A 15027-nucleotide genomic window follows, 5' to 3' on the forward strand; every position below is an offset into this window, starting at 1 on the left:
TTTCCGTAGAGTGCTCTCTTGTCTATAGGATGTTTTATTGCGAAGCTTTTAGTTTCAGTCTTCTTCCTTCTATTTTTCCTCTGTGTCTGTGTGAGAATATTTTGCTGCTTGAGCATTGAGAATCTACGTGCTTGCTGTGTTATTTGGCTTGTTTGTCTGTGAATTTGCTGGTGTTGGTTTCTAGTTCTCTACAATATTGAAGGGTTCCTTACTCTAAAATCGACATAAACATAAGTTGATGCCATAGTGAATCAATGTGAAAACAAAAACCAGTCTATGTGAAATAATAATAATATTTATGAAGCTTTAATGAACAGTAAATCATGCAACGTTGAAGCTCTAGTGAATGCTTTTGAAACATTTACGAAACATATTTTGGCAACAGACAAATGATGTTGTAGCATTGGGATTCCAACTCGAGTCATTTCTCTAATATACAAAAAAATTACAAGTTCCTTGCAACGACTTGAGGTGTCAACCAATGCTTGTAAATGCAAGCCATAAAAAAAAAGGGCTTGGATACCTTTTAGGATGCTTATCAATGATATCAATAATATATCAAGAACCTGTCAATAATTTGTCAATAACCGGTGCATAAATTGTCAATAATCTCTCAATTCTTTTTTCAATTGAGTAAATGTTCACTAGGATGTTGCGGCTCTTGAATATAAAAACAAGAATTAACCACCCAAGCTAAGAATTTGAAATGAAACCCAATTATTGGACAACAAACTTCAACAATATGAATATGAGAGTTCAATCAAAGACCCAAAACAAGAATATCAAAATGAACCCATATCAAATCCAAGCAGCACTAAACCTTTCCTCTTCCTGAAAAAAAAACTTCAAGCGATCATTCAACATAGAATTGTTGTTAGTATAGAAACAAACTTGACTTTGAGAAAAAGAGCAGAAAATACATACAAAAGTTTCTACAGACTTCTTGTAACACTTTCTACATCTAAGACTTCTTAGTCAACAAATATTATAATATTTATGAAGCTTTAGTGAAAAGTAAATCATGCAATGTTGAAGCTCTAGTGAATCCTTTTGAAGCATTTACGAAACATATTTTGGTGATAGTTACAATAAATTTCAACTTCGAATGGAATATCCTGATAGAAGACATAATGATTCCCAGACATAATGATTCTCTAGATGCCACTAGTTAACATATAATAGTCAACTAAAGTTGCTAACATTCTTTCCTCCAAATCAGGCTTGAAAACATCCACCCACAATTTGAATATTCTATTACTAGCTAGAGCATCCAATGTAACTTTCTATATTTGCTGTGTCTATATATCCCATGCGGATGCATCATTGTAAATCAACAAGTTCCATAACAACTATTCACTATAATATCAGGTTCTGTCATATCCTCCAGGCCAACTTCGAATGGAATTTCCAACCTTTACTACCATGTCGTATACTTATTTACAAGCAAAAAGAATTTGTTTCTGATTCTACCAAAGAGAAGGAAATTGCATTGAAAAGGAAAAACTTCAAACTTTTAAGGCAAGGAAATATGCTGAAAGAGTTGTGAGCATTGAAACAGATGATGTAACATAAACATTGGTCATCTCTGCCAAACCAAAAGGCAATCTAAAAACCTATGTACCTGACCATCATACCATCCAGCATCTTCATCTGCAAACAGAAAAAAGAGCAGAAAATTAATGACATGTATATGATAACCATTACTTTGTTCTAACAAATTAACAATTACCCTTTGTCGTATATGACATGTATCTTAGAAAATTAGTCTAGGATTGGGAAACAAGATGAGAGGCAGTACCTTTACTTCAGTGTATCCAAGAAAGCAAATATGATGAGAGTTAAACAACAGAAATATGAAAAAACAAAGCCAAATTTTAGCTAGCAACATATCACAAGCAAATGAAACAATGAGTTGGAATAAAATTGAACAATTAAATTATATTAATTTCTGAAAGTGGTTACTAATCTCAGATGTCCCAACATCAACAAAAAACACCCAATAATTGGTGAGAACTCCTTACCATCAGTGTGAACCCGAAAAGGCCAAAATAAAGTTTGGGAATTTACAGAACTTACAAAATAGAAACACCCATAAACTACTTAAAATTCAATAATTAATAAAGAGCAAGTACTCATTCTATTCTCTGCCATTATCACCATCACTTGAGTAAAAATCTAATTCAGAACCAAAACACACCAAGATCCAAACTTTTGAACCCAAAACTCGAAACCCAAATACGAAATAAGAGATTGAGTTCTTAAAATGGATACTTACAAAGCAATAATACTTCTTCTTGGAGACTATGTAGCCATATCGAGAGAGAGAGAGAGAGAGAGAGATAGATGAGGAAATGGAGAGGTAGATCAGAGAGAGAGAGAGAGACAAAGCTGATGAGATGGAGTGATGAGATTGCTGGCTAATCTTCTAGTGAAGGATGAAGAGAGGCCGAAAGAGATAGAACAAGAGAGAGCTAAAGTGAGAGAGAGGCAGATGGAGAGTGGGTGTGGGAGTTTTAGGGTTTGGTTCTGAAGGAGGAAAAGGGTGTGTTGTTTCGATTTGGGGCTGAGAGAGAAGCGCGAAACTTTTGTTAAGACGAGAGCGCGAGATGGTTCTACTAGAGGGAATAAAGCACGAAATTAGAATTTCCGTGAAAAAGAAGCGCGGGGAAAACATTGGGAGAAATCACTATCTATGATATCTTTTTTCAATTTCTCAAAATCAATATCTATGATGCACATTTATGACGTGTATTTTTATAAAATTACATTTTAATTTTTAATAATTAAACAAATTTTAGAGGTTATTATATTTTCTTGAATGGTAAGGGATTACTACATAATTAAATTGTGTAATTTGATTGTCAATTTGATATTCCAAACAAAACTATACTATACTACGTAAAACTGATATATATAAATCTTTATACAAAAACAAACTATACTATGTGAAATTGATATCTATATATAAAGTAATGTTATATTTTCATGTTAAGGACATATTATATGACCTTATATAACACAAACTAACTCTTTGTTGTTGAATCTCCACTGTTAAAACAGAGCCAAACTTTGAAACCCTTTGTTAATAAAAAGACATATAACACTTTTAATGACTTTTAAAACTATAATTGAGGTATCCAAAATGTTAATGACTTTTAAAACTATAATTGTACTTTGTGTTGTAAAACTAGGAAATTTGTTGCCACTATTTATAGGGGTAGAGAGACTATTTATATTTGGTGCCATTATCATTCATATTTGGTGCCACTATTTATAGGGGCAGAGAGACCTGAATCACCTACCACCCATAATTGATAGGTTACAAATACATTGGTAGGTTACACATATATAATGATGGATATTATTGTGGGTATCCATAACCTATAAACCCATAACGTATGGATTTATAACACTTTGTCATTTTTATATCATTTTCTAATGTTAAGGAGAACTATTCTTTGCTTTTACGTCATTGTATCCAATTGTTTTTTTTTTTTTCTAGTTTTTTGTTCCATGTATGCCAACTAGTTAATTCAACATATTAAAAGATAAATGCTATTCGTAAAATAAATATAAAAATAAGTATTTAAAAGTCTATAAAACTCTATGGCAAAAGTATATGAAAGTTTGTCACTTTAACTTTATAAAGTATGTACAAGTCATTAAGAATCTGTCAACTCTAGGAAAGTCACTCACTTAGAAAAAGTCTTTAAAAGTTAGAATTGGATACACCCCCTTAGATTCAGTAAATAAAAAAGAATTGTGAAAAGTGTAGCATTAAACTTTTAATGAGAGCAAATAATTATGACAACCACTTATTGCCCTCGGAAATACGCTATAATTTCCGACAACGTCAAAGCCTTATATTTTACAACACATGTGAAAGTTTTTTTTTTAATCAATGTGTGGAAATGTCATAATGATAATATAATGTTATTTATGTCATAGTTTTTATTTATGCAATGTGTGAAAATGCCATAATGAAAATGCAATGCTATTTATGTCAAGTTGTGGTATAGTGATTAACTTGTGTTTTTGTCTGTACATCAATTAATTTGAGTTTTTGTTGTCACTTTGAATATTTATAACTCAAAATAAGATTCCATAAAAAAAAAACTCAAAATAAGATTGTTTGAAGCTTTATGTTGAAGAGAATTTCACAAAGAGTTCGTATGAATTTTCGGCATATTTTTAGGAATTTGTAATGTATTTATTATGAATTTTAGAATTTAAATCATAGATAAAATGTATTAAATTGAAGAGATGGACAATATGACAACTGTCGTGGGGGGCGCCCACTGTATTACTTCAACTCTTACTCCAATTATTCCTTCAAATTTCAAAGTCAAATTTTATGTTCACACATCATAGTCAAAGATAATGTAATAATATCAGAAACTCTGACGACGCATCCATGAGGCGTTGCCATGTATCATTCTCTTCCATTTATTACTATTTTTCAATGCTTTTAACTTCAAAAAATCATAATAAATTCAGTAAAATTCACCAAAAAAATCCCATGAACTCCTTGTCACATTTATTTCATCTTTTAAGCTTTAAAATATAATTTTGACATATAAAAAATTCAAAGAATTTGTCAAAGTCCAAGTTTGCTTCTATACTAACAATAATACTATGTTGAATTTTATTTTACTTCAAACTCTTCCTCCAATTATTACTTCAAACTTCCCAAAGTCAAATTTTATTTTCACACATCATAGTGAATTTTTGAAGGTTAACACAACAAAATGAAACTTTAATGGTTTAACTTCCAAAATCATAATAACTCATTAAATAGAATAAATACATAAATATATTTATGAAGCTTTAGTGAATAGTAAATCATGGAATGTTGAAGCTCTAGTGAATCCTTTTGAAGCTTTTATTGCTATTTCCAGTGATGTTGTGTTCTTCTTCCTTCTTGTCTACTTTCCTACTTCTTAGGAGCAAAGAAGTCAATACTCGCTTTGCACAAACAGAAATCAACAAAACCGGAGTTTCTATGTTCTCTATTGCTGCATTTTGTCCATTTCTCATATCGGGTATGTTGGTCACATTGGACGGAACCATGCTTATCTCACAGCTGATCCACCAACACGTTCCCCAAGCAATTAGCTAGTCGCGGGTTCATATGTTAAATATCATGCATAAATTGATTTTCTGCAGACCACAACATGCATATATTGTCAACGCAGTTCTCAACATCCTTGATTGATTGTAATCTTCTAATGAAAAAATTCTGAACCATTTTGTCAACACACAAAAATGAAACTCAAATGAGTTGTGCTACACAAGAATGCCGCCCATCAGAAGCACTGATGACGCACCATTAAGGTGGTGCCACTTGTCTATTTCTTCCATTTATTACTATTTTCCAATGCTTTAAGTTTCAAAAATTATAATAAATACATAAAAAATGAAGAGAAATACACACACAAAATACCAGAACCTCCTTGTGACATTTTCTTCATCTTTTAAGTTTATCTGAAAAGATTCATCAAAAAACTGATGAAGACTTCTGAGTCAAAAAAATAAAAATAATATTTATGAAACTTTCGTGAACAGTAAATCAAATGATGTTGAAGCTCTAGTGAATCCTTCTGAAGCGTTACGAAACATATTTTGAGTTTATTTGAAAATTTTCATAAAAATACTAATGAAGACTTATGAGTCAAAAAATAAAAAAAATATTTACGAAGCTTTAGTGAACAGTAAATCAAGCGATGTTGAATCTCTAGTGAATCCTTTTGAAGCGTTTACGAAACATATTTGAAGTTTATCTGAAAAAATTCATAAAAATACTAACGAAGACTTGTGAGTCAAAAAATAAAAATAATATTTACAAAACCTTAGTGAACAGTAAATCGGGCGATGTTGAAGCTCTAGTGAATCCTTTTGAAGCGTTCACGAAACATATTTTAAGTTCATTTGAAATTTTTTATAAAAATACTAATGAAGACTTCTTAGTCAAAAAATAAAAATAATATTTACGAAGCTTTAGTGAATAGTAAATCAATCAATGCTGAAGCTCTAGTGAATTCCTTTGATGTGTTTATGAAACACGTTTAAGCAAAAAAAAAAAAAAAAGGTGAAGTTTGTGAACTCAAAAACACATAATGAACTTTTAAATCTCCGTGAGCACATGCATCAAAGGTAGCTAAACTAAATGGCATGTTTGAAATTGGATAACTTGCCTGCAAAAAAAAGAAAAGAAAAGAAAAGTACATTATATTAATCAAACTTCCAAACAAGTAAAACAACATCAAAGACAATAGCAACATAAAGACATACAGATTCAGCAATGCAGAATCTGCAGAACCAAGCTCCGATTCATGATCTTATTTAGCCAAAATTTAAAACTAAAGTCTGAACAACGAAACAAAGATGTATTTAAGAAATGGTGCCAAGACACGATAAACTCATTATATCAATATATATATATATGTGTGTGTGTGTGTGTAGAGAAAGAAAACAGGGGAGAGAGAGGACCAGTAGGTAGGTCATTTTCACCATCCTAACATAAGAACTCACTTGTGAAATGGACACAATACTCCAAAAATGCTAATCACTAGAAAGGCTACCCATAAAACTTACAATGCTCGCATTCACACGACAGCATATAAATAGAAACAAGGTATGCAAATGTAGCACATAAACAGGGTATGCAAATGCTGTCTTGACAAGATGCATTGATCCGTATGCATCCTAAATCATCTCATACTCACAGTTTAGATCTTCATTTTTCTATTATATGTTCTACTTCTAATGGTACTTATTAATTGTTTTCCAAGCCCCACTAAATAACTAAAAAGATGCCTAACACTCACACCACTAGATGGCGAAAGCATGAGGACAATGAGGGTTAAAGCAAACAGAGAGAGGTCCTTGGAAGTTTGAGAAAGACGAGAAGTAGAATAAGCAAAGCATCAGCTACAAAACTGGAGGGATCTACAGTGTACATTAACCAGGAAGAAGCAACATCTGTGAATCTACACATTAACAAATTACCACAAACAATAGCAAAAAAAAAAAAGCCAAATTTTGGAAAAAGGAAAAAAACATTTAAACAACAGCAAACCTTATATATAGAGTTACTATGCTTAACATGTTGAAGGTAGATGAAACTAGACAACCACAAAAAAATTTACCAATGAAGCTCATAACAAAATAAAAGAAAACAGACCCAAAAGGCATGAAAAGCAAAGCAACAAGTCAATCTCAACCTCCATATCACAGACCTAATGGCACAGCAAATGTGTAGTAAAGCAGAGCTGAACCAGTTGAAAAATGCATGAAAGTTCAACTAATGCATAGCAGAGAAACATAAATTTAAAAAAAAATTCAACTCCACGCAGAATCATAATGCCTACCCACCAACAAATTCAAACAGAAAATTATAACAAAAAAGAAACTTGAAAACACAAGACACAAAGCAACTGACGCCAATTTATATTTTAGCAAACAAAACTAGAACCGAGAAAGCCAACATATTGAATAGATGTCAAATAATCAGAATTACCATACCATTGACCTAAAGATCTGCATATTATGGCCATTGCATCCTAAATATAACTTTGTCATTTAGAAGCAAACACCAAGCCTGCAAAGTAATGTCAAAATGCACAAATCAAGCAACAAAGGAGAAAAAAAACTGGAATTTTTTTTAACATAATACAAAGTGATTAAAGTAGAAAAGACTATTTCCACTTCCCTGTATAGATCTGGACGCTTAGAGCCCCAAATTAACCCAAATCCACCATGAACACCATTGATTTGTAAGGATCCCATAAAAAGTCCCAAAAATGGATTAATAAATAAATTTCAACAGATCTGTACCTTAAACTATAAACCCATCATCCACCCGTTTCAGACCTAGAAATTTGTTGGGTAGAGAGAGAAGAAGAAAGGGAAGTAAGAGAGAAATGAGGTTTTATTTGTATAAGGACTGTATAAAAATGAAAGAGATACCAAGACAGAGATGGAGTTGGAGAGGAGGGAAATAGATAGGGCATAATAGAGAGTTCGAGAGTTCAAGAGAAAGATATCGATTCTAACTAAAGAAAATATGGGATGGTATTAAGAGGAGAATCTGTTTGGGAGTAAAAAGAGAGAGTCTGAAAAAAATGAATTAAGAAGAAGAAAGGCGCGATTGGAATGAAGAAAGGCGGGATTGGAAAAGGCGCGCCAAGACACGTGGACAAAAGGGGAAGTGTAGCGTACCCGTTTCTATTGTAAGCTTGTTTCTTTGTCTCTGGCCGTTCAGATCAACTTGGTGGCTGAGATTAATTCCTCATATGAGGTTCTCACTTAGGGCATGTTTGGTATGTCTCACTATGCTTCACTGGACTGGACTGGATTAAATAACACTTAAAACCCATGTTTGGTAAGAGAGGGGATTAGCTTAAACGAGACTATATAGTCCAATAGTGAAAAAATAACCGGACTCGCATGTCTAATAGAGTGAGCCCCAAAAGCGGTTCGCAAAATAGCACCATCGCTATTTAGAACTTGCTAGTCTAGCTGGATGTCCTTACGGCTTGAATCAAAACCAAGCCACCACAGACCCAATCGACATTCTATGGTAGAACCCAACGCCCAGCACTCCCCCTTCTCCCCAGGATTTGTTCTCCCTCATGACACCTACCCGCAAGCCATGCACAGACCCAGCACCGAGAAGCCCAAGCCACCCGAAGAACCATCTCTTTTCGCCACCCCAGCCAGCCGCAAAACCCAGAACCATCTCTCTTCGCCATCTCTGTTTGTACACAAGAGAAAAACACGAATTAGAAAGGGTTTAGGTAGGGAATTGGTAAAAGAGAAGAACCAGAAATAGAGAATAATGAAACCCCAAAACAAAGAAGAGAAAAGCAGTTCCAATTCGCAGAAGTTCCAAAAAGAAAAAGTTGGAAATAATTAAACCAGAAACAGAGATAAGAAAGAAGGAAAGAAAGAGGAAGAAAATAAAAGAAGAAAATGAGATCAGAAAGAAGAGAGAGAGAGAGAGAAAAGAAGAAGAAAATGAATGCTGCTGCTTGCTGGGTCCTCTTGCTCTTGACTTGATAACGCAAGGGACAACACTAATTAAATATTAGAATTTATTCCGTTCTTTCCTTGTTGTATGTGGTTTAATGAAATAATGAATTGACAAAAAAATAAATATTAGAATTTTAATTATTTATTTTTAGGTTAAATTTTTTAATTAAATATTAATTTTTTTAGTCCGACACAGTACCAAACATAGGTTTTCACTATTTTTACAATCCAGCTTCTTAGTCCGACATAGCACCAAACGTAGGTCAGGACTTAATCCAGCTTAAGCCAATCCGAGTTAATCCAAGACAGTCCCAGGATTTAGTCCTGTCCATGACAGTCCACCGTACCAAACAACCCCTTAGTGGCATCAATAGAGCCCAGCGCTTATCACAATTGGATTTTTTTTCATGGGCCGGGCGGGCCCCCGTAGGCCCATGAGCCCACGGGCCAAATGATGAGGCCTCTCTTATCAAACAAGTTGAATTTTCAAAAATTCAAAAATAATCACTTATAGTCCCAAATAAGTAACTTAAAAACCGTAAATGATATTGATATTTTAAGTAGAATTTTAGTAGTGGAATGCACAATATGTAAAGTGAGCTAAAACAATCCAATAATAAAATCACAATTGGGTAGATTAATGGAATCTAGGAGATTCCAGAATTAACGCGTAATATGCACGCAGACGGTGGTATTTGTCTTCATCTCAAAATTTATGGAAGAACAAATATTTAACTCAGAAAGAATGAGAGTAAAACCTTCCGCAAAAACAAAACCCGATTCGCATTAAAAAAATCTAATTAATCCCAAATTCTTTACTTTACCCACAATTCAATCACTTCAAAAATACCCTGAGAGATTTCTCGTTTCTCTTTTCTGCCTCTTCCCCACAAAATCGGTAAATTGATAAACCCCGAAAATCCCCCCAATTCCCAGAATTCTTCAAACCCCGAACATGACCGACCCCACCCGACCCATCACGGGCTACCCGGCCCCGCCCTACGGCCAGCCCAACGGCGGCTATCCATACTCCGCTAACCCCACCCAAACCCAACCCTGAGGCCCCTACTCCAACGCCTACAACCCACGAGCGGCCTTCATCCGCCGCTTCGTCGGCGCCATGGTCGCCCTCTTCGTCATTGTCGGCTGCATCCTCCTCGTCATCTGGCTCATCCTCCGCCCCAAGGTCCCCGACTTCCGAGTCGACTCGCTTTCTCTCTCCAACTTCAACGTCTCCTCCGCCTCGCAGTCCGTGACCGGCACGTGGTCCGTCGGCTTCATTGCCTACAACCCCAACAAGAAGCTCAGTATACGATACGACAACGTCGAGTCCTCTATCTACTACGGCCCCGGCTTCATTTCGGAGGCTCGGGTTCCGCCGTTCGCTCAGGGGACTAAGGATCGGACGTCTGTCAATGCGACTTTCTCGGCGGCGAATTCGTTCGTTGGCGCTCCGGTGGCGCGCGGCATCGACGCGGATAGGGCGCGTGGGAGCGTGAGCTTCAACGTGAGGCTTTTGGCTAGGGTTGAGTTTCGGAGAGGTGGGTGGAGGCTGAGGCGGCGGCTCTTGAGGGTTTTGTGCCGTGCCGTGGCGGTTTCTCTTTCTTCGAAAGGCGGGTTGGGTACTTTGGCCGGTGGGTCAAGAGATTGCCAGGTTGTTGTTTGAGATGGGGGCAATGCGTGTGGTGCAAATGGTAATTTTTTTAATCTCTCACTTTTCAATTGAAGTCTCTGAAATTGTGACAAGTTAGGAACGAGGAATGTGATGTTGTATAATTAGTAGTAAGATGAGTTTATGGATTTAGGTTAAGTTGTTGTATATATTTTTAACTACAATTCTTTTGTTGTTTCTGGTTAGTGATGGTTGCAATTGAGTTTGTTTTTTTGTTTCTCCTCCCAAAATACTACATCTTAGCTGAGCTTGTTTGCTTGTTGTATTCAGTTGATTATTGTTGTCTTTTTGATAGAGGTCAAGTAGAGTTCATTTGCCTTTAATGGCTCTTGGTGTTTTTTGATGGAGGCTTGCTTATCCTAGACCTGGGGGATTTGAAAATGGATGGAGGCAACATTATTTAGTAGAAACTAGAAAGAAACAGAGTAGTTGCTTAGAACATCTGTCTCATGCTTGTTTTGGCTTTGGTTATTAAACTCGTTGAATCCACCTTACGAGTGGTTGTTTAGAACATCTATAGGCTTTGCCGATCCTAGTGGATTTGAAAATGGATGGGATATATGTTCAAAAATCAAGAGCTTTTTTTAGGATTGAGGATGGGATCAATGATCTAATAACAGAGCTTTTTTTTAAGTTTTAACAGCAATGTCTTCTACTTCTGTGATGTGTGTTATCTATCTATGTCAAAGAGAAGATTATAGCACTCTACCACTTATCAGATTGGTTTAGTTGCGGTTTTTTCTTTTAATTAATTTGTTAATCAAGTTTGTCTGCCATATTCCTATGTTAAGAATTTAGAATTTAGTGAAACTGGAACTTCCCTTTGGAATCCCTCCATGGTAGGCCCACGTGGATTGTGCAGCTTAGGCTAATGTTTTTTAAGCTTTTTCTTCGTTCCTGTCTGTGGTTCAGTCGTGTAGTTTGCACTTTTCAATCTTTTAGCCCAAATTGCTGACTCCATTAAGCTCTAGTTCACAAAAGGGGTATGGTATTTCCACATCAGAGTTGCATCAGATTTCAGCCCTAGAAATTTAGGAGGTTAGGGATTTGCACTAAGGTTTTTGAGTTTGAGTTTGAGTTTCAATTTGGTCCAAATCCAAGTCTGTAGCTTTGCTCTGGGTCTGTAAACTCTTACATATGGTTTAGTCATTGTCGGTAGAACTGGATTCTAATTCAGATATGGAGATTATTTGACGTGTAGGGTCTTGTTTAATTTTGAACCCTTGATTCAAGCATAATAAGCCCACTCGATAACATATCCATATACAAATGAGTTGTTTCTCTTGGGCAATTCATTTGTGTAAACCTAATTGTCATCAAAGTTCAAGTCATTGCATTTCTGGCAGGCACTTTCTCATACAATAACCAAAGGCAGAGGCTGATTATTTGCTTAAATCAATTTACAACATGTAAACATATTTGTGCTATGATCAAATACTAACTTTCCCTTACATAGATCCACATCGTGACCAATATTAATTCACTTCATCTGCATCCGCAATCAAAGTAATCTCTTCAGATTCCGAAGCACTTGATGCACAGGGACTTAGATTGTCCACACCAACTTCATCTGCAGGAATTTGTTGTGGGTATAAGAAAGGCCTTGGAGGCATTTGGAGGCTCTCAATTTCTCCTTCAAGCATCTCCACTACTTTATTCATTGAAGGGCGTTCGATAGGCTTCATTTGTATGCACCATAAAGCCACCATCATCATCTTCTTTATGATCTTCTTTTCCTCATCTGTTGCATCAGCTCCTATTTCTATGTCCTTTCCTGCCTTCAACTGATCAGAAACCCATGTCGGAAAGTAGATTTGGCTAAATTGGCTTGATTGTTCTATACCCGCATTCAAGTTTTTCCTTCTACCAGCCATTTCCATCAATAGCATTCCGAAACTATACACATCGGCTTTGTACGAAATACCTCCAATGTTTTTGTAGAACAATTCTGGAGCAATGTATCCCATGGTTCCTCTTGCTGCAGTCAAAGATACAATGCTATTATCCAATGGGTATAGCTTTGCTAATCCAAAATCAGAGACCTTGGGAGTAAAATTCTCGTCTAGAAGAATGTTGTGAGGCTTGATGTCAAAGTGCAAAATTTGCATGTTGCAACCTCGATGGAGATATTCAATACCACGAGCTATTCCAAGTGCGATTTCAAATATTTTATGGCAACTTAAGGAGACAACTCCTTGTTGAGAAAAAATGTATTTCTCAAGAGACCCATTAGGCATGAAATCATATACAAGAGCACGTTTTGAACCTTCAACACAGAAGCCAATAAGTCGCACCACGTTAACATGGCGAATCCTTCCAATGGTAGCAACCTCATTGATAAAGTCTTGGCCATTATTAATTTTGGACCTGCCTAACATCTTGATGGCTACAAGGCGACCGCTGCGGAGCTTTGCCTTGTATACAGAGCCATAGCCTCCTTCCCCCAATTTGTCCTTGAAACCTCTGGCCATCTTTTTGATGTCTGAGTAAGAGTATCTTATTGGCATGAGATTATTATTACTCCGTAGAAAGTCTTCTATATTCTCATACATTGACAAGTGCCTCCTTCGCCATTTATATATTAGCAGTGCAGTTACAAAGGGAAAACCCAATGAAAATTTGGCTGCCAGGTATATTGCTGGCAGGTTCACAAAAATGGAATTAATGAACACCAAGTATAATAATGATAATAATAATAATATACTCATTTGCATATCCATCTCAATCAATATAAGAATATTAATGTTCCAGTGATCCACACGAGTATTCTCTTACCTAGGGAAGCGACTGCACATCCCAGAAGCTGGCCAAGGTATAATCTCTCATTACCTCGTCCTTTAACATACATAGGGAAAAGCCTTTCAAATTGGAGGAGCCTATATATGGGTTTAAGACCGCCTCCTGCAACAGAAGTAAAGAAATGAATCGATCAATGGAATGACAAAGGTGGTTAGTCAAGCGAAAAGGCCAAAGAAAAGTAAACGTCTATTTACAGAGTTGAGGGATCCACTCGCCTATTTTATTGATTATGGACATCATGATCTTGTCGTACCAATATTGTACTTCTACTACATTGCGAAAGAAGACAGTAACATTAGCACCAAGGGACTAAATTATACACAAATTATGAAAAGAAAACTGTAACTGTTGGAAATTACAGTTCAACATGCTATCATAGTCATCAAAGTGGGTGCCTTTGAATTTCAGAGGACATTACAGTAAATAAGCATTCTTTAATATATAATTTATAATTTAAAGGTTTGGCAATTGTCTCACCTTCTTCTGGGTCTGGTACTGGTCCTGGTGAGCATTGAATTCCAGTGCCGTTGCTGTTCAGCTCGCAATATTCCTCTGGTCTGCACTTTCCTACACATGCATGACGAAACCATGAGAGTTGAAAGCCATGCGCTATTTCATTATATATTCCTTTGCAAGACGTCATGTGCTCCTCAGTTGAAGGGGACACCATAACCATTAGTGTTATTTTGCAGGACACCCCCAAATCGGATAGGCCATTCTCGTAGCCACGCAGAACCATGAAATAAGAATACGTTGTTAAATTGGGGAAAGAAGAATAGCTGCTGATCCCATTGATGCATGGAGCTGTTTCAACAATGACAGCAGAAGAATTCATTGGATTTTTACAGCTCAGGAAGATTATAGACATTGATGATGCTGTTGGGTAATCATAACTGTAAATGGGGCTGTAATAATCAGAATAAGAAAGGTTGAAGGGGGTGAAGGAGTAGAGTGGGTGGGAGAAGTAGTTGTCCTTGATCTTGTGAACACCAGCATCCACAAGTCGGATTGTGAAGTTATTGTAATTGATTGCTTGTACATAATACTTTCCTGATAAAAAGTATAGCACTGCATGATGAGTAGTACCATTTCCCTTGGCCTCACAAGATAGCTCGAAGCTTTTGTTGCCGCAGTGTTTAGAGTCTCCTTTCAATCGGAATGGAGAGCTTATGTTAATATTTCCACAAGAACGGGTACAATCAGAGTTATCATGAGCTTTATTAGCTGTAATATTATTGGAAACTGTTTGGGAACAAGAGGAAGGAACAAGAAGAAGAAGAAGAAGAAGAAGAAGATGATGAAGGAGGAGGGCTCTGTAAGCAGCAGATAGGAGACTTCCTCTAGACATGATGTCAGAGCAGAAGAAAGAGATTTTCAATTTAGTACAGTTAATTTAAAGGGACTCTTAGATATAGGTTCAATTTTACAAAAAGGGTGCCTTGTAATGGCCAAATAAAATCATGAAAACACTTCTTACCTGATTTATACTTAGGGGCAAATTTGGAACCACAACATAAATAAAA

The 15027-nt window shown here is 36.0% G+C and overlaps 1 protein-coding gene, 1 long non-coding RNA gene and 1 pseudogene across 4 annotated transcripts; 1 reads left to right on the forward strand and 2 right to left on the reverse strand.

Annotated features, from left to right (window-relative positions):
- Window positions 1-4755: 4755 nt before the first annotated feature.
- On the reverse strand, window positions 4756-9085 carry LOC110745593 (uncharacterized). Of its 2 annotated transcripts, none has more exons than XR_015836686.1 (2): window positions 7525-9085; window positions 4756-5160 (listed from the first exon to the last, which is right to left on the reverse strand). It is a non-coding gene; the product is annotated as an uncharacterized LOC110745593 (long non-coding RNA). The 2 variants fall into 2 exon arrangements; XR_015836685.1 differs by having other exon boundaries at window positions 4756-6194.
- Window positions 9086-9739: 654 nt separating this feature from the next.
- LOC148293934 (NDR1/HIN1-like protein 10) lies at window positions 9740-13301 on the forward strand (annotated as a pseudogene).
- On the reverse strand, window positions 12056-14902 carry LOC110765236 (uncharacterized). Of its 2 annotated transcripts, none has more exons than XM_088254152.1 (4): window positions 13982-14902; window positions 13720-13770; window positions 13481-13606; window positions 12056-13343 (listed from the first exon to the last, which is right to left on the reverse strand). In XM_088254152.1, the coding sequence occupies exons 1-4, from the start codon at window positions 14850-14852 to the stop codon at window positions 12181-12183; spliced, it is 2211 nt and encodes a 736-aa protein (XP_088110278.1). In that variant the 5' UTR covers window positions 14853-14902; the 3' UTR covers window positions 12056-12180. The 2 variants fall into 2 exon arrangements, with proteins under 2 accessions (XP_088110278.1, XP_088110277.1); XM_088254151.1 differs by having other exon boundaries at window positions 13720-13773; window positions 13982-14901.
- Between the last annotated feature and the right edge of the window lie 125 nt (window positions 14903-15027).

The sequence above is a fragment of the Prunus avium genome, chromosome 6 (assembly GCF_965620075.1).
Source record: "Prunus avium chromosome 6, drPruAviu1.hap1.1, whole genome shotgun sequence".
NCBI lineage: Eukaryota > Viridiplantae > Streptophyta > Magnoliopsida > Rosales > Rosaceae > Prunus > Prunus avium.

Excerpts from the sequence above, each read along its gene's own strand:
- LOC110765236 (XM_088254151.1), bottom strand. The coding sequence starts at position 14,852 with ATGTCTAGAGGAAGTCTCCTATCTGCTGCTTACAGAGCCCTCCTCCTT. Across the intron at positions 13,774-13,981 it reads AGTACCAGACCCAGAAGAAG|TAGAAGTACAATATTGGTAC; the intron begins GTGAGACAATTG and ends TTCGCAATGTAG. Across the intron at positions 13,607-13,719 it reads GTCCATAATCAATAAAATAG|GAGGCGGTCTTAAACCCATA; the intron begins GCGAGTGGATCC and ends CTTCTGTTGCAG.